At 42.6% G+C, this 20,829-nt stretch overlaps 1 protein-coding gene across 1 annotated transcript; it reads right to left on the bottom strand.

Annotated features, from left to right (window-relative positions):
* Positions 1–3,974: 3,974 nt before the first annotated feature.
* Positions 3,975–5,126, bottom strand: LOC120044086 (inward rectifier potassium channel 16-like). Its single transcript, XM_038988674.1, has one exon. The coding sequence runs from the start codon at positions 5,124–5,126 to the stop codon at positions 3,975–3,977; it is 1,152 nt and encodes a 383-aa protein (XP_038844602.1).
* Between the last annotated feature and the right edge of the window lie 15,703 nt (positions 5,127–20,829).

Below are 20,829 nucleotides of genomic sequence, written 5' to 3' on the forward strand. Positions count from 1 at the left end.
TACTAGGGGAATAGAATAACACCTGTTCAGTTTCTTCTTCTACTCTTAACTCAACAACTTCTATAACGTAATCATGTAATCAGGTTTAAAGGGCCAGCCTGTAAACAAGCTCTATACAGGAGGGTCTCATTTAAAGCAACCATAACCTTGCAGTGCAGAGCAACAAGGACAACTGAACTAGAAAACCAAGTAACTATCGACTGCATTTGTGTGGCCTGAGAGAGTCATTAGAATGCACCACAGGGTATGAATTATTATCTGCCGGCATACTTCCACCCTAATGCCAAAACAACTAACAGTGATTTGAACCACCGTCACAGAGAGAAGGTCAAGATGTCATTTGGGTGAAGTCCCGTCTGAGAGGCAGTCGGTTGCACACTATGGTTATTTTGGTTGACCCTTGCGGGTTGAAAAGACACATTTGTGTCTCGTTATGAGGTGTGATCTGTCTTGTCCAATGAAACATATTGGATAGTGAATACGTGTCCGCACTCTCAAATTCCCTTGGCGTAAACGCTTGGTATTTAGAGTAGGCTATTACCAACTGATTTACACTAAGTAGGCCTTTTGATTGTAAAAGATAAAGGCTCTAAAGTAGAAGAAATCAGTGTGTATAATTTAATTAATTTAATTATCCCTTGAAAATATTGCACTCTTTACTGAATGTGACTTTGAAAACGCACAGAGGTGCGTTCAAGACAACAGGGAACTCTGGGAAAAAAACAGGCATCCAACTTGGAATTCCAAGTCGGGAAACTCAGGCATCTTTTTAGAACTCAGACTTTCCGACATGAAGATCACTGACATCATGATTTTTTCCCAGAGTTCCTAGTTGTCTTGAAAGCTCCATCTCATCCAAGTCCCTCATCTCTGTTTTGCTCATCCAGTGATGTCACTGTCAGGTTGACTAGGAATAGAAATTAGTGTTGATCTGCATGCTGTATTATTGGGAGTTTGGAGCTTAATTTGTTATAACTCCTGGGGCGCTATGCATATATACTGTTCCCGCCGGAGACTGGGGTTTAGTCCCAAACTCCACCTTCCAAACTATCCCTCCCACCTTTCTGCATCGCATTTTAATTTCATATACAATACTCTCCTTCAACAAAAAAAGTAATTAAACAAGTATTTAGTTTAAATGGACGAAATCCTACTTAAAATGTAATTTATCATGATCAATCCATCATGTTTGTGTTGAACACAATAGACAGCTGAACTCTTGAGATACCACTAGATCAGTGAAACACCTGGAATAAAACAACAAAATAACAATTACTTGTATCTATTTTTACATCTGCATTTCATGAGGTTATCGGTGAATATTTCATGTAGCGACGTATGACCCATAGGCCAGGCCTACTATCATGAGAGAGATAGAGGCTGGTTCACTGTGAATGAGCTTCCTATGGGACGTCCTAATCTTCTCCAGCTAACTAACTACACCACCACACACAACACCCTATTACAATTAACAGGCCAAATCAGACTGCAACCACCTCATAATCACTATGCTTCCTTGCTATCTAACAAGTCATCTGGCCCCACTGACCATCTACCAATACCTGTGTTGTACCACAACACCAACACCACTAAATGCATTGACTCAAGGCTAAAACAAAGGTAATGATGACAGGATAAACCAATGGAAAGATATCCTGTATACACATCTGACACCGGCCAAGACGCTGGCTACAGTATCAAAGTGATACTGAGTCCTAAAGGTCAGGGACAACAAATAAGACTGGTCTGGAAATCAACAGACAGCACGCCTCAGTTACACCCAATCTGTTTCCTCAAATGAAATCTGTCATTGTGAAGTCCATTCATTAGATTCCACATCAACCCTTATCTAACCAGGTCATCAGAGTGTGACTGTGTGCACTGGGCTTAGCTGCACCACACAGACTGCAACTGTTTATTTTGCCTGCGTGCAATTAGGACAGCACCAGCTGAGACAGATGGAAACTGGTTACATAAACCTGCTCGTTTAAAAGAAATATATTATTGCAAAGAATAGATCAATAATTTCTATCCAATATTCAGCAGCACTGCAGCACCATTCATTATGGAATGACCTGCTACTATGGGATGTCAGGGTTGACAGTTGGCTTTAATTCATTGTTTTGAATCATGTTGTCAGAATTAACATTACGATTGAGAGAAATATTTTTCCTAGTCTAACTTTAAATTCGGATCATAATCAAATAAGTGTAGCCTAATATATTTAGGTAGGCTAGGCCGACTGTCATAATGAATGCATAGGTCTATAACGGCCAATGGAATAATCAAATACAGAAACACACTATAAGAAACAGCGATGAATAAATACTGATCAATTATATATATATATATTTATTTATTTTCTGAAGCAATGGGTGTAGGCTACTGGGCATGATCATATCAACCTGGGCTGGCCTACAGGCTCCTTTTTTCTCTGCGTGACAGGTGCACTAAAGGAAGAAAGTAACGGTTTATGTTTAGTTGTCAAGTCAAAACACCTTCCAACTGATAAGGGAGCACTACCTCGGCTACTCATTGGATATGAGTGGCTTAAATTAAACATACTTGAATCTCGCTGACGCATCGATACCCACACAATTAGTAGCCTATAACCCACAGAAAATTAAATTAACTCCCTAACTCTCTGAAGTATATCGAAAAAAGTGCTTGTTGAACACTATAAATATGAGACAGCCTCCTCAAAGACAGTAAAACTGAAATAAATAACAATATTTTTTGCATAAACACTGTCTGGGGCTCTTTGGTTATATTTTAGATGATCACTCTTTGTAGAAATAAAGTAGGCTATGTCCGGTTCAATTTGTAGTCCGGTTCAACATTATACAGAAGACTCGTTATTCACGGTTGCACCGTTATTCCCACGTAGACTACACCGTTAGAACGAAGTAACGGGACATTGTTTACCTGTTGATCTGTGGAGAGCAAATCAGCGGTAATTTATTCTAATACATCCCATGCATCCAGGTAGGTTTTTGCGTTAATATCCATATTTGGGTTCCACCATTCATATTTGATATCCGGATAGACATCGTAATTACTGCCATCAACCTCTTCAGCAATCACTGAAGATACTTTGCTTTGCACGGGCGGACTTTGAAAACACATGTGCCTATCCCCCGCCCTGTCGTTGTAGTCGACCAATAGAAAGCTACAGCGCTTGTTTGGACTCCAGCATCAAATAGTTCATCATGTTCAAAGCCCATGCGCGCACACGATTATAATGAGACTGATAAATGGGCTATTAAAAATAATACTACAATTTTGTTATAATATACATTTTATTATTTTAATCAACCTTAGACTAAGTAATAGTTTATTAGGTCATCTTATATACTTTGAGTATACTAGTCTACAGCACGCACGCACGCACACACAGTGAACACAAGGTGGTGATATAGAGGTACTGGCGCAGAAGTCAGTGATAACTAACAGCTCTGTGATTTAACCCCAGTGTAGAATGTGATGCAGGTTGAATTAAACACATGGTTTAGCATGGAACTGTAAATATATTGCATATGACTATTCACTACAATGCACAATAATCTTCATCTTTTTTACTTTCCACTAAAGAAACATGGAGGTATTTTTGTATTTGAAAAAAACTTTACGACCATCACATCAGAAAAAAGTATATTTATTTTAAATTTGGTGCACAGTCTGTCCATCACAACAAAGACGTTCAAATGAGGCCAGACCTCGGACGTCAGATGTGACTAACAACGTACGCCTTGTTTATTTAACTGATAGAAAATAACATTTAGTTAAATTATTACATTCATAAAGGAAATAACAAAGGAGTATAAAATATTATATAAAATAGTTATTTACAATGAAACTACCCTATTACACTTACTCAAGTCCTTTACTGAAGTCCTGTGTGATAATGTACTATATAACGATAATGTAACAATGTAGTTATCTGTCTCTGCTGTTTTGGGATTATCACAGCGTCATCAGAGCCACGCCTCCTGAACCACCTCCTCACTGACATCAGCCAAGGACCTCCGGAATTTCCTGCTCGATCTCACAAACGGCTGCTGCGATTGGACGATAGACTCAGTGGTCGGCGGTCTCCCCCTGTCCCCCTCCTGGGCGCTGACCATGGGTGTCTGCACCCAGGTGGTCTGATGAAACAGGGCATAGTCTACCTTGTAGTGCCTCCTCCCCACCTGCACCATGTCCTGGAAGCGCTGGCCCCAGCGGATGTCCGCCGGGGTGTAAGACGTGCGTGTCTGGTGCAGGATTCCTGTGGAGTCACCGGTGTAGGTGAAGGACACTACCAGGTCAAAGTCCTCCTCCGTCAGGCTGTCCGGTCCCAGGCTGTAGAGGGGGCTCCCAGGCTCCAGCTTGTGAACGATGCTGGCCGGGGTGGCCAGGATGAGGTGTCTACTCTGGATGTCTAGGTCCTGGTAGGTCACGGAGATCATCCCAGAGGGGTGCTTCGTGGGGCGGACCAGCTGCGCCCGGGCGGTGCCTTCCAGGATGTGGTTCCTGCGGAAGTCGGCAATACGCCACACAAGGCACAGGGCACCGTCGCGAGTGTTGACCACAGCGCAGCTGCTGAAGCCCACTGTCTGCGCCCTCTTTCTCGCGCACGCCATTTTGGCCACGGTGATGCCGATGACGACTGTGTCGATGAAGCAACTCATCAGGGCCTGGATAGTCATCACTACGATGGCCACCATGCAGTTCTCCGTCATCACCCGGAAGCCGTAGCCGATAGTCGCCTGGGTCGACATGGAGTACAGGAAGGCGGAGGTGAAACTGCGGACGTTCGCCACACACGGAGCCGAGTCATGGTCCTCCAGGTCTTTGTGGACGTAGGCGATCAGGAAGTAGAGGACGCTGAAGAAGAGCCAGGAGAGGACGTAGGAGAGGCAGAAGATGAGGAGCATGACCCTCCAGCGGAGCTCCACTAGCGTGGTGAAGATGTCGGCCAGGAAGAAGCTCCACTGGCCCGGGGATTGGTGGAACACCACGGGGCAGCTACCGTCCTTCAGCATGTAGCGCAGCCTCTTCTTCCCCTCCCCTCGGCCAAGATCTCCTCTGCCCATGGTGTGTGTCGTGATGTGGTGGGTATCAATGATACACTGCTGCTGGTCCATGCCTGGATTTATTTTGACAAGGGCTCTTGTGCCGTGCCTCCCCCTGAAAAATATATATATTTGTGAGGTTAGTGTGATTAGTAAAACAAAAAATAATATATACTGTACACAGTCCTATATGTAGAAGTACACGTAAAGTAAACCATTTTTATTAGGTCTAGTTTAGTCTCTTTTTACAAGGGTTTAGGTTAGGAAAGGATGTTATTGGTGAGAGACCATCTCTATTACAAGCCAGCTTAATGTCATCAGGTTCCTCTGTTTGTTGAAGAGAACCCTCCATGTTTGAGTAAACAGGCTAGGTCACACCTTGCCCGAGGCTATCAGCACCTGAATGACCGTGACAATGTCATGCTGTGAAAACACTTTATTATCTTGTTGGCTGATTATTTACGAGAACTGTGATTTGCTACGGGGAACACAGTAAAAAGCTGTGCGATTACATTTAATGATAGTCCAAATTCATTAATTTCAATAAATATTTTCCATAATTTTACGGTAATGAAGACAGGATGAGTCAAAATGAAAGGCAAAATCAGATGTTGACAAATTAACATGCCTTTGTGAAACTTCATGTGGAAATGATTGCTGTAACCAAGACAGCAAAAGGAGAGAAACTTCTGGGTTTTCCCTTCCTTTGTGTTTGCTTCACTAGTCATCCAGAAAGTTTGATTAATTTGTCCTAACATGCTATACAACCACAACACATGCATTGCCTATTCCCATTGGCAACAAAGTTTAACGTCATTTGAACAGTTGTACTTTCCTTCATTGCAGGTTTCTCTAGACGGCCTACGTTCCTTCATTGCAGGTTTCTCTAGACGGTCCTACTTTCCTTCATTGCAGGTTTCTCTAGACGGTCCTACTTTCCTTCATTGCAGGTTTCTCTAGACGGCCTACTTTCCTTCATTGCAGGTTTCTCTAGACGGTCTACGTTCCTTCATTGCAGGTTTCTCTAGACGGTCCTACTTTCCTTCCATTGCAGGTTTCTCTAGACGGCCTACTTTCCTTCATTGCAGGTTTCTCTAGACGGTCTACTTTCCTTCATTGCAGGTTTCTCTAGACGGTCTACGTTCCTTCATTGCAGGTTTCTCTAGACGGTCCTACTTTCCTTCCATTGCAGGTTTCTCTAGACGGCCTACTTTCCTTCATTGCAGGTTTCTCTAGACGGCCTACTTTCCTTCATTGCAGGTTTCTCTAGACGGCCTACGTTCCTTCATTGCAGGTTTCTCTAGACGGCCTACTTTCCTTCATTGCAGGTTTCTCTAGACGGCCTACTTTCCTTCATTGCAGGTTTCTCTAGACGGCCTACTTTCCTTCCATTGCAGGTTTCTCTAGACGGCCTACTTTCCTCCATTGCAGGTTTCTCTAGACGGCCTACTTTCCTTCATTGCAGGTTTCTCTAGACGGCCTACTTTCCTTCATTGCAGGTTTCTCTAGACGGCCTACTTTCCTTCATTGCAGGTTTCTCTAGACGGCCTACTTTCCTTCCATTGCAGGTTTCTCTAGACGGCCTACTTTCCTTCATTGCAGGTTTCTCTAGACGGCCTACTTTGAAGAACTGGAGCCTTCTTCATTGTGCCCTCAAACTTGATCTAGTGACTCTCAATGTAAACATTGAAGAGTTTCTGGTATAACAAGCCTTATACAACCTTTCCTGGTATAGTTTCACCATGCCATCTTACTGACCTAGTACGGATTCTATTATACCTCACAGGTCAACAGTAACCAAGGAAATAGACCTTAAATCCCTCACCTAGTCCAAGTATGGATCCTTTCACCCTTTGATCTATATCTGGGCATTATCAGAACACATCTATAAAGATTCAACTAGGATTTAGGCTGGGTGGGGAAAGAGATAATTTTTTCTTACCAGGAAAGAACCTCATTTTAATGTTTTACCCTGCTCTGTCCCAGAACAATGGAAAACAGAGGACAATGTGCATGTCTATTTAAAACACTGCTACAATTAAGATTACTTGAGGTGGATGACACATTGAACTGAGAAGTGCAGTAAAACCTGTGTTTCTGTGTCAAGAATCATTATAATATTTACATTGTAGCTTTTTTTTGTTTTTACTTACTTTTTTTAACTTACAAGTTACAACTTCAGAACAGCTAACTATGCCTTTCGTTAAATACTCAGCACTTATTCCTTTCTTCACACCTACAGTGTGTTCATCATACTTTAAATGATTGAGCTAACCTGGTGACTATATTAAGGATTAGTCAGCTAACAGGTGCCATTATATCGCAATAAAGGTGCCAATTCATAAGCAACTGAATTCTTAAACACTGTCAGTCTAGAGTCTGTTCCAACTTCTCTTTCCCTGTATTGAGAATAATTGTATTGGGTCATTAACTATAACCCTGAGCTCTGTGTAGTTATTAAGCTTTTTTGACTTTGAGGATAAATTATTATCCTGCATTTACCACGAATAGCGTTCTCCTCTAAATGTTTCCATAAAAGTCCATCTTTACAGGGATACAACTAGATTCTGGCAAGTAGGTTGTTTTTCTACGTACCCAGGGTCAGATGAACTCGTGGATACCATATTAATGTCTCTGCGTGCAGTATGATGTCTCTAGCGCTAGCCTATACTGCCATACCTGCAGACTTCTAGTCATTGCGCTAACGCTAGCTAGCATTGGCTCGCCAAACTACCTCTAACTTTGTTTTTCTTGACAGCACAAACAATCTCACCAAACAAACTCCCACTAATGCATACAATGACATGTTAAAAGGGATATTTACCCAAATTACAAAATTACACACTGGTTTCCTTACCCAGTAAAAAATGCTAATATCAAGACAATTGACTTGCATTGGATTTGTGCCACAAAAGCTAAGAAGTTTGCATTTGTAAACAAAACCAACGCATTGATTGTTGTCATACCTTGTCCATAGACTGCTTACAGCAAGTGTCAAGCTCAATCCATGATTGTCTGTGGGTTTTCCCTTGTACTTGATTGATGAATTAAGGTCACTGATGAGCGAGGAACTCCCCTCACCTGGTTGTTTAGGTTTAAATTAAACTGGTTTAAAAACCAGCAGACACTAGGCCCTCCATGGAATGAGTTTGACACCCCTGGTTTACAGGGTAAGGAAACCAATATGTCATAAAAAAAAAAAATATATATATATATTTTATTTTACCTTTATTTAACCAGGTAGGCCAGTTGAGAACAAGTTCTCATTTACAACTGCGTCCTGGCCAAGATAAACGCAAAGCAGTGTGACACATACAACAACACAGAGTTACACATGGAATAAACAAACATACAGTCAATAACACAATAGAGAAAAAAAAGTCTATATACAGCATGTACAAATGAGGTAAGATAAGGGAGGTAAGGCAATAAATAGGCCAGAGTGGCAAAATAATTACAATTTAGCAATTTAACACTGGAGTGATAGATGTGCAGAAGATGAATGTGCAAGTAGAGATATTGGGGTGCAAAGGAGCAAAAAAAATAATAACAGTATGGGGATGAGGTAGTTGGATGGGCTATTTACAGATGGGCTATGTACAGGTGCAGTGATCTGTGAGCTGCTCTGAGAGCTGGTGCTTAAAGTTAGTGAGGGATATATGGGTCTCCAGCTTCAGTGATTTTTGAAATTCGTTCCAGTCATTGGCAGCATAGAAGTGGAAGGAAAGGCAGCCAAAGGAGGAATTGGCTTTGGGGGTGACCAGTGAAATATACCTGCTGGAGCGCGTGCTACGGGTGGGTGCTGCTATGGTGACCAGTGAGCTGAGATAAGACATTTAGTTCTGATTATTGCATATGTACAGCACGCAAAAGTATGACTTCTAAATATTTAAGATAATTAATGATATTCTAATTGTAGATGTATGACCATGCTTCCATGTCCTTTAATTGCATTATAGTTACAATGCTGTCCTTTATAGGTAGACTCATCGATATGATGGTGATGCAGAAAGCAAACAGCTTATTGAGTACGTTTCCATAACAACTAACAGGGTGACGCGTGAGGTCAACTTCTCTGTTGTTTTGGTCCCCTGTCTACCACCCAGTGAACAGCATGAAGAGAACCCCTGCACATACTGCACATACTGATACTGTGTTTGACTGTGTGAGAGCAAAGTCTACCTTTAAACATATGTAATAAAATATATTTTAAAAAGTGTTTCATCTAGTGGATTTATGACTTTATTGAGTCTGAACACTTATGCTCATCTCTGGTTTATAATCATTAATGGCAGTGATGTAAAGTACTTACAGTGCCTTTGGAAATTATTCAGACCTCTTGAATTTTTCCACATTTTGTCACTTTACGTAAAATAGTTTCCCCCCCTCATCTTCACACATACACACCCCATAATGACAAAGCAAAAACATGTTTTTAGAATTTTTTTGCACATTTTTTACAAATAAAAAACTGAAATATCACATTTACATAAGTATTCAGAACCTTTACTCAGTACTTTGTTGAAGCACCTTTGGCAGCAAATACAGCCTTGAGTATTCTTGGGTATGACGCTACAAGCTTGGCACACCTGTATTTGGGGAGTTTCTCCCATTCTTCTCTGCAGATTCTCTCAAGCTCTGTCAGGTTGGATGGGGAGCATCGCTGCACAGCTATTTTCAGATCTCTACAGAGATGTTCGATCGGGTTCAAGTCCGGGCTCTGGCTGGGCCACTCGAGGACATTCAGAGACTTGTCCCGAAGCCACTCCTGCGTTGTCTTGGCTGTGTGCTTAGGGTCATTGTCCTGTTGGAAGGTGAACCGTCACCCCAGTCTGAGGTCCTGAGCGCTCTGGAGCAGGTTTTCATCAAGGATCTCTCTGTACTTTGCTCCGTTAATCTTTTCGTCGATCCTGTATAGTCTCCTAGTCCCTGGTGCTGAAAAACATCCCCACAGCATGATGCTGCCACCACCATGCTTCACTGTAGGGATGGTGCCAGGTTTCCTCCAGACGTGGCGCTTGGCATTTAGGCCAAAGAGTTCAATCTTGGTTTCATCAGACCAGAGAATTTTGTTTCTCATGGTCTGAGAGTCCTTTAGGTGCCTTTTGGCAAACTCCAAGTGGGCTATCATGTGCCTTTTACTGAGGAGTGGCTTCCGTCTGGCCACTACCATAAAAGCCTGATTGGTGGAGTGCTGCTGAGATGGTTCTCATTCTGGAAGGTTCTCCCGTCTCCACAGAGGAACTCTGGAGCTCTGTCAGTGACCATCAGGATCTTGGTCACCTCCCCGACCAAGGCCCTTCTCCCCCGATTGCTCAGTTTGGCCAGGCGTCCAGCTCTCGGAAGAGTCTTGGTGGTTCCAAACTTCTTTCATTTAAGAATGATGGAGGCCACTGTGTTCTTGGTACCCTTCCCCATATCTGTGCCTCGACACAATCTTGTCTCAGAGCTCTAAGAACAATTTCTTCAACCTCATGGTCTTGGTTTTTGCTATGACATGCACTGTCAACTGTGGGACCTTATATAGACAGGTGTGTGCCTTTCCAAATCATGTCCAATCAATTGAATTTACTACAGGTGGTCTCCAATCAAGTCGTAGAAACATCTCAAGGATGATCAACGGAAACAGGATGCACCTGAGCTCAATTTCGAGTCTCATAACAAAGGGTCTGGATACTTACTGTATGTAAAAAAGGTACTTCTGTTTTTTATTTGTATTTCTAAAAGCCTGTTTTTGCTTTGTTATTATGGGGCATTGTGTGTAGATTGATGAGAACAAAAAGATTTACTCAATTTTAGAATAAGGCTGTAATGTAACAAAATGTGGAAAAAGTCAAGGGTTCTGAATATTTTCTGAATGCACTGTAAGCAAAAATAGTTTAAGGTACTACTCTGTACATTACTATTTATATTTTTGACAACTTTTAATTTGACGTCATTACATTCCTAAATAAATAATTTTTCCTAAATAATTTTTTACTCCATACATTTTCCCTAACACCCAAAAGTACTTGTTACATTTTAATGCTTATCAGGTCATGAAAAGGGTCCAATTCACACACTTATCAAGAGAACATCCCTGGTCATCCTACTGCCTCTGATCTGGTGGATTCACTAAATACACATGCTTCGTTTGTAAATTATGTCTGAGTGTTGGAGTGTGCCCCTGGCTCTTCATAAATACAAATAAATAAAAAACGATGCCGTCTAGTTTGCTTAAAGGATAACTCCACCCAAAAACGATGTTTTGGTATTTCAAAATGTTTTGCTTGTCAGCAGTAAAGTTTTCAAGATATGTAACTTTCAAAATACAGAAATCATCCGGTATGATGCATTTTGCATCAAATGATGCTGCGTTTTGCATCACATGATGAATGATGCAAAATACATCATACAGGGATGATTTCTGTATTATGAAAGTTACATATCTTGAAAACTTGATTTATACTTTTACTTTTGATACTTAAATATATTTAAAACCAAATACTTTTAGACTTTTACTCAAGTAGTATTTTACTGGGTGACTTTCACTTTTACATGAGCCATTTTCTATTAAGGTATCTTTACTTTTACTCAAGTATGTCAATGGGATACTTTTCCACCACTGATTAATGGCATCACAAAAAACTATTTTACAGCTCCTGTTTTGCAACTGTGTATTAATTTACAAGAAATAACACCTTTGGAAAGATCTTCAGATTCCAATAGCCTACAGTCGTGGCCAAAAGTTTTGAGAATGACACAAATATGAATTTTCACAAAGGATGCTGCCTCAGTTTGTATGATGGCAATTTGCATATACTCCAGAATGTTATGAAGAGTGATCCGATGAATTGCAATTAATTGCAAAGTCCCTCTTTACCATGCAAATGAACTGAATCTCCAAAAAACATTTACACTGCATTTCAGCCCTGCCACAAAAGGACCAGCTGACATCATGTCAGTGATTCTCTCGTTAACACAGGTGTGAGTGTTGACGAGGACAAGGCTGGAGATCACTCAGTCATGCTGATTGAGTTCTAATAACAGACAGGAAGCTTCAAAAGGAGGGTGGTGCTTGGAATCATTGTTCTTCCTCTGTCAGCCATGGTTACCTGCAAGGAAACACGTGCCGTCATCATTGCTTTGCACAAAAAGGGCTTCACAGGCAAGGATATTGCTGGCAGTAAGATTGCACCTAAATCAACCATTTATCGGATCATCAAGAACTTCAAGGAGAGCAGTTCAATTGTTGTGAAGAAGGCTTCAGGGTGCCCAAGAAAGTCCAGCAAGCGCCAGGACCGTCTCCTATAGTTGATTCAGCTGCGGGATCGGGGCACCACCAGTACAGAGCTTGCTCAGGAATGGCAGCACGCAGGTGTGAGTGCATCTGCACGCACAGTGAGGCGAAGACTTTTGGAGGATGGTCTGGTGTCAAGAAGGGCAGCAAAGAAGCCACTTCTCTCCAGGAAAAACATCAGGGACAGACTGATATTCTGCAAAAGGTACGGGGATTGGACTGCTGAGGACTGGGGTAAAGTCATTTCCTCTGATTAATCCCCTTTCCGATTGTTTGGGGCATCCAGAAAAAAGAATGTCCGGAGAAGACAAGGTGAGCGCTACCATCGGTCCTGTGTCATGCCAACAGTAAAGCATCCTGAGACCATTCATGTGTCAGCCAAGGAAGTGGGCTCACTCACAATTTGCCTAAGAACATAGCCATGAATAAAGGTACCAACACATCCTCCAAGAGCAACTTCTCCCAACCATCCAGGAACAGTTTGGTGACAAACAATGCCTTTTCCAGCATGATGGAGCACCTTACAATAAGGCAAAAGTTATAACTAAGTGGCTCGGGGAACAAAACATCGATATTTTGGGTTCATGGCCAGGAAACTCCCCAGACCTTAATCCCATTGAGAATTTGTGGTCAATCCTCAAGAGGCGGATGGACAAACAAAACCCCAGAAATTCTGACAAACTCCAAGCATTGATTATGCAAGAATGGGCTGCCATCAGTCAGGATGTGGCCCAGAAGTTAATTGACAGCATGCCAGGGCGGATTGCAGAGGTCTTGAAAAAGAAGGGTCAACACTGCAAATATTGACTCTTTGCATCAACAACATGTAATTGTCAATAAAAGCCTTTGACACTTATGAAATGCTTGTAGTTATACTTCAATATTCCATAGTAACATCTGACAAAAATATCTGAAGACACTGAAGTAGCAAACTTTGTGAAAATTAATATTTGTGTCATTCTCAAAACTTTTGGCTACAACTGTATTTCAAAACAAAACTTACTATCACACTTTATTTGGAAAGTCCGGATTTTCCATCTGTAGATGCTCGACAGATGGTCATACTATCAACAAACTCTTTTGATAATCAATCGCTTGCTACGGTTAGGGTTAGAATAAGGGTTAGGGTAAGGGTTAAGTTTAGGGTTAGAATAAGGGTTAGGGTAAGGGTTAAGTTTAGGGTTAGGATAAGGGTTATGGTTGTAGATAGTTAGTTGAAATATTACTGATAGTCTATAGAGCATCTACAGATGGAGTATCCAAATAAAGTGTAACCACATTTATTTGCTCAGTTTGGGTCCCACTATCAAAAGTACTGATTAAAAAAAAGTACACATTTTTACACACACTGGATGTGTGGGTGAAAGACAAGAAAATATCCTCTTTACACAAACACAACTGTGCCTGCCACACACACAGCATTCCAAAATGTTTCCACATAAAACTCACCACAATAAGCCCAGAAAGAACCAAAACTCACTTGGATACAACACTGTCTATATAAAAAAAAGTCAACCTTTATCTAATTCCTGTTACTTAATGATCAGACACTTACTTCAGTCGTAGGTGTGTGTTTGAGACGTGAAGTTGTTTTCACTGAGACGCAACACAGACAAACAGGTAAATCCGGGCTGCTAAGAGTTGTTACGGTCAGTCTCTCACTTATAACCTATTTACAGGTGAGTGTGACCTTCTGAGGGCAGGACTGGCCCAGAGGCAAAGTCCCATGTCATTGAGTTTGATGATATGGGATCAATTACACCACCCCTGAGAAAAACCCTATTGTGTCGATCCATAAGATTTTTATGACCGGTGTAATATATTTACAGACAAATTAAAGTTTCCTTGCTAGATGTCTATGCTATTTCGATTTTCATTATCGAAGGCTTTGTTGAAACACGTTTTATTGCATTTGGCATAGGGCCAGGAGGTTTTCCTCACCATAAGTGACCTGAGCAGGAAAAGGTCATTTGGTGAATGAAAACTCCTGCGTGGGGACGTCCCATGCTCCTGTTTTTACATCTTGGGATGTTTTAGAGAATTTATCCTGTTATGATGTGGGGGTTAGTTTAGTGTTAGCACACCGTTAGGCAACACACTACCAGGACACACTTCCACACCCCATCCCCATGGCAGCACCAACCTGGTCAAAGGCTCTGCCAGGAAGCCTTGATAAGCACAACAGGTGGTAGCAATCAGGCCTGCCAGTATTTTGAGTTATTTTGTGTTAGTTAACCTCTTTAGTTTAGGCATGCCTCTGTATATATTTATTTTTGGGTTATCACGTTGATCGAATACTAATCTGCTTGAACGACCATGGGAGTCATGACTGAGCTGGCCCTGGACCGAAGGCAGTAAAGTGGATTCAACACACGGTCACATTATCAGGTTTCAGGTATGACCCAGATGCAGACAGTGTCAAAGAAACAAAAGTTGATTTCTCGTACAGGGGCAGGCAAACGACAGGTCAAGGGAGGCAGAGGTCAGTAATCCAGAGAGGGTGCAAAGGTCCAGAACGGCAGACAGTCTCAGGGTAGGGGAAAGCAGGGGTCAATAATCCACAGAGGTGGGACAAGGTATAGAACGGCAGGCAGGCTCAGGGTCAGGGCAGGCAGAACGGTCAAAACCGGGAAGGACTAGAAAACAGGAGCAAGAACAGACAGGAGCAGGGGAACAAACGCTGCCAGGTTTCACAAAACAAAACGAACTGGCAACAAACAAACAGAGAACTCAGGTATAAATACACAGGGGATAATGGGGAAGATGGGTGACACCTGGAGGGGGGTGGAGACAAGCACAAAGACAGGTGAAACAACAGATCAGGGTGTGACACATATATTTACACATTTACGTGTAACAGTATAACTTTAAACCGTCCCCTCGCCCAGACCTCGGGCGCGAACCAGGGACCCTCTGCACACATCAACAACAGTCACCCACGAAGCGTCGTTACCCATCGCTCCACTTGCAGAGCAAGGGGCAACACTACATCTAGGTTTCAGAGCAAGTGACGTAACTGATTGAAATGCTAGTAGCGCGTACCCGCTAACTAGCTAGCCATTTCACATCCGTTACATACGCAAACATCCAATCACGTTATAGACCATGTAGCTAGGCCTAAGACCCCTATACATAATGAGTCAGGTTCCATGTAGCTGGGCCTAAGACCTCTAGACATAATGAGTCAGGTTACAGACCATGTAGCTGGGCCTAAGACCCCTAGACATAATGAGTCAGGTTACAGACCATGTAGCTAGAACCCCTAGACATAATGAGTCAGGTTACAGACCATGTAGCTAGGACCCCTTGATATAATGAGTGCAGCAAACCCAGTAGGCTAGTTATTGGTTTCGTAATACCTCCGCTTTATATTCTCATTATTCATTAGTCAGCTAGTTAACCTTTGCCCTATGCAACTGAGAGACTGTGCTCTTGGTCATTCGTTTAAAGTTTTATGTACACATGGTATTCACCTCCCAACAAAATACTTACTTGCAGATTCCTTCTCAACAATAAGAAATAATAACAGATAAGAATACGAACATAAAGTACATTTTTGCTTAAGTATAATACAGGAAGGCACAATTTATATTACAATATTTACAGATGTTTTGGGGAAGGGGGGATTGGGGGGCAAGTGTTTAAATGATTCAGTATTTAGTAATGATTATACGAGTGTGATAGCAGCAGTTGTGATGTGTGTGTGTAATTATATCTGTGTGGGTGTGTGTGAGTGCATGTGTGCTAAGGTGTAGACAGTCAGTGCAGGTGGTCAGTGTTCAGCAGTCTGATGGCTTGTAGAAAGAAACTCGTGGCTGGGGCCTTGATGATGCTGCGGGCCTTCCACAGACACCGTGTCGAGTAGATGTCCTGGATGGGTGGGAGCACAGTTCCATTGATGGTACCATGAGCGCAACAATAAGGGTTTCCTTTGTCTTCAGTGTCCCCAATTAGGGCCTAATAAATACTTGTTTAGATAAGGAAGAAAGAACACAACGGAGCCACAGAGCAGCATAAACACTTCACATGCTTTCAAAGGGCCCATAACAAAACACTAAGCAATTACTACAGAGACCATAATAATAGCAGCACTAATAGACCCTGGTCATCCAAAGAAGTGTTTCCTAAAATAGATAGCACCATTATTCTGCTTCCTTGTTAAGTCCACACCTTGCACAGCATATTGGTTTTCCTAGCTGAGAGACGAAAGATAACAGTAATGGATATTCTTACTGATAGTTTTGCAGGTGTGTGAAGAAAGATAACAGTAATGGATATTCTTACTGATAGTTTTGCAGGTGAGTGAAGAAAGATAACAGTAATGGATATTCTTACTGATAGTTTTGCAGGTGAGTGAAGAAAGATAACAGTAATGGATATTCTTACTGATAGTTTTGCAGGTGTGTGAAGAAAGATAACAGTAATGGATATTCTGTCACGTTCTGACCTTTATTTCCTTTGTTGTGTCTATATTTAGTATGGTCAGGGCGTGAGTTGGGGTGGGCAGTCTAGTTTTGTAGTTCTATGTTTTTCCTATTTCTGTGTTTGGCCTGATATGGTTCTCAATCAGAGGCAGGTGTTTTGTGTTGTCTCTGATTGGGAACCATATTTAGGAAGCCTGTTTTGTGTTGGGTTTTGTGGGTGGTTGTCTTCAGTCTTGGTGTGTCTGCACCAGATAGAACTGTTTCGGTTTTCAAGTTTGTTGTTTTGTATTTGGAAGTGTTCAGTTTATTGTCTTTAAATAAACATTATGGACATGAGGTGCATTGACAGCAGGTCATCACTGACTGGTCTTAACAGCAGGTCATCACCGACTTGTGTTAGCTAACAGGTCATCACTGACTGGTGTTAGTTAACATGTCATCACTGACTGGTGTTAGTTAACAGGTCGTCACTGACTGGTGTTAGTTAACAGGTCGTCACTGACTGGTGTTAGTTGACAGGTCGTCACTGACTGGTGTTAGTTGACAGGTCGTCACTGACTGGTGTTAGTTGACAGGTCGTCACTGACTGGTGTTAGTTGACAGGTCGTCACTGACTGGTGTTAGTTAACAGGTCATCACTGACTGGTCTTAACAGCAGGTCATCACCGACTTGTGTTAGCTAACAGGTCATCACTGACTGGTGCTATTTAACAGGTCATCAATGACTTGTGTTAGTTAACAGGTCATCACCGACTGGTGTTATTTAACAGGTCATCACCGACTGGTGTTAGTTAACAGGTCATCACTGACTGGTGTTAGCTAACAGGTCATCACTGACTGGTGTTAGTTAACAGGTCATCACTGACTGGTCTTAACAGCAGGTCATCACCGACTTGTGTTAGCTAACAGGTCATCACTGACTGGTGTTAGTTAACATGTCATCACTGACTGGTCTTAGTTAACAGGTCGTCACTGACTGGTGTTAGTTAACAGGTCGTCACCGACTGGTGTTAGTTGACAGGTCGTCACCGACTGGTGTTAGTTGACAGGTCGTCACCGACTGGTGTTAGTTGACAGGTCGTCACCGACTGGTGTTAGTTGACAGGTCGTCACCGACTTGTGTTAGTTAACAGGTCATCACCGACTGGTGTTATTTAACAGGTCATCACCGACTGGTGTTAGTTAACAGGTCATCACTGACTGGTGTTAGCTAACAGGTCATCACTGACTGGTGTTAGCTAACAGGTCATCACTGACTGGTGTTAGTTAACAGGTCATCACCGACTGGTGTTAGTTAACAGGTCATCACTGACTGGTGTTAGTTAACAGGTCATCACTGACTGGTCTTAACAGCAGGTCATCACCGACTTGTGTTAGCTAACAGGTCATCACTGACTGGTGTTAGTTAACATGTCATCACTGACTGGTCTTAGTTAACAGGTCGTCACTGACTGGTGTTAGTTGACAGGTCGTCACTGACTGGTGTTAGTTGACAGGTCGTCACTGACTGGTGTTAGTTGACAGGTCGTCACTGACTGGTGTTAGTTGACAGGTCGTCACTGACTGGTGTTAGTTGACAGGTCGTCACTGACTGGTGTTAGTTGACAGGTCGTCACTGACTGGTGTTAGTTAACAGGTCATCACCGACTTGTGTTAGTTAACAGGTCATCACCGACTGGTGTTATTTAACAGGTCATCACCGACTGGTGTTAGTTGACAGGTCGTCACTGACTGGTGTTAGTTGACAGGTCGTCACTGACTGGTGTTAGTTGACAGGTCATCACTGACTGGTCTTAACAGCAGGTCATCACTGACTGGTGCTATTTAACAGGTCATCACTGACTGGTGCTATTTAACAGGTCATCACTGACTTGTGTTAGTTAACAGGTCATCACCGACTGGTGTTATTTAACAGGTCATCACCGACTGGTGTTAGTTAACAGGTCATCACTGACTGGTGTTAGCTAACAGGTCATCACTGACTGGTGTTAGTTAACAGGTCATCACTGACTGGTCTTAACAGCAGGTCATCACCGACTTGTGTTAGCTAACAGGTCATCACTGACTGGTGTTAGTTAACATGTCATCACTGACTGGTCTTAGTTAACAGGTCGTCACTGACTGGTGTTAGTTAACAGGTCGTCACTGACTGGTGTTAGTTGACAGGTCGTCACCGACTTGTGTTAGTTAACAGGTCATCACCGACTGGTGTTAGTTAACAGGTCATCACCGACTGGTGTTAGTTAACAGGTCATCACTGACTGGTGTTATTTAACAGCTCATCACTGACTGGTGTTAGCTAACAGGTCATCACTGACTGGTGTTAGTTAACAGGTCATCACTGACTGGTCTTAGTTAACAGGTCGTCACTGACTGGTCTTAGTTAACAGGTCGTCACTGACTGGTGTTAGTTAACAGGTCGTCACTGACTGGTGTTAGTTGACAGGTCATCACTGACTGGTCTTAACAGCAGGTCATCACTGACTGGTGCTATTTAACAGGTCATCACTGACTGGTCTTAGTTAACAGGTCGTCACTGACTGGTGTTAGTTGACAGGTCGTCACTGACTGGTGTTAGTTGACAGGTCGTCACTGACTGGTGTTAGTTGACAGGTCGTCACCGACTGGTGTTAGTTGACAGGTCGTCACCGACTGGTGTTAGTTGACAGGTCGTCACCGACTTGTGTTAGCTAACAGGTCATCACTGACTGGTGTTAGTTAACATGTCATCACTGACTGGTCTTAGTTAACAGGTCGTCACTGACTGGTGTTAGTTAACAGGTCGTCACTGACTGGTGTTAGTTGACAGGTCGTCACCGACTGGTGTTAGTTGACAGGTCGTCACCGACTGGTGTTAGTTGACAGGTCGTCACCGACTTGTGTTAGTTAACAGGTCGTCACCGACTGGTGTTATTTAACAGGTCATCACCGACTGGTGTTAGTTAACAGGTCATCACCGACTGGTGTTAGTTAACAGGTCATCACCGACTGGTGTTAGTTAACAGGTCATCACTGACTGGTGTTAGCTAACAGGTCATCACCGACTGGTGTTAGTTAACAGGTCATCACTGACTGGTGTTAGTTAACAGGTCATCACTGACTGGTCTTAACAGCAGGTCATCACCGACTTGTGTTAGCTAACAGGTCATCACTGACTGGTGTTAGTTAACATGTCATCACTGACTGGTCTTAGTTAACAGGTCATCACCGACTTGTGTTAGTTAACAGGTCATCACCGACTGGTGTTATTTAACAGGTCATCACCGACTGGTGTTATTTAACAGGTCATCACCGACTGGTGTTAGTTGACAGGTCGTCACTGACTGGTGTTAGTTGACAGGTCGTCACTGACTGGTGTTAGTTGACAGGTCATCACTGACTGGTCTTAACAGCAGGTCATCACTGACTGGTGCTATTTAACAGGTCATCACTGACTGGTGCTATTTAACAGGTCATCACTGACTTGTGTTAGTTAACAGGTCATCACCGACTGGTGTTATTTAACAGGTCATCACCGACTGGTGTTAGTTAACAGGTCATCACTGACTGGTGTTAGCTAACAGGTCATCACTGACTGGTGTTAGTTAACAGGTCATCACTGACTGGTCTTAACAGCAGGTCATCACCGACTTGTGTTAGCTAACAGGTCATCACTGACTGGTGTTAGTTAACATGTCATCACTGACTGGTCTTAGTTAACAGGTCGTCACTGACTGGTGTTAGTTAACAGGTCGTCACTGACTGGTGTTAGTTGACAGGTCGTCACTGACTGGTGTTAGTTGACAGGTCGTCACTGACTGGTGTTAGTTGACAGGTCGTCACTGACTGGTGTTAGTTGACAGGTCGTCACTGACTGGTGTTAGTTGACAGGTCGTCACTGACTGGTGTTAGTTGACAGGTCGTCACTGACTGGTGTTAGTTGACAGGTCGTCACTGACTGGTGTTAGTTAACAGGTCATCACCGACTTGTGTTAGTTAACAGGTCATCACCGACTGGTGTTATTTAACAGGTCATCACCGACTGGTGTTAGTTGACAGGTCGTCACTGACTGGTGTTAGTTGACAGGTCGTC

This window comes from Salvelinus namaycush, chromosome 3 (genome assembly GCF_016432855.1).
Source record: "Salvelinus namaycush isolate Seneca chromosome 3, SaNama_1.0, whole genome shotgun sequence".
NCBI classification, from domain to species: domain Eukaryota; kingdom Metazoa; phylum Chordata; class Actinopteri; order Salmoniformes; family Salmonidae; genus Salvelinus; species Salvelinus namaycush.

Excerpts from the sequence above, each read along its gene's own strand:
- LOC120044086 (XM_038988674.1), bottom strand. The coding sequence starts at position 5,126 with ATGGACCAGCAGCAGTGTATCATTGATACCCACCACATCACGACACAC.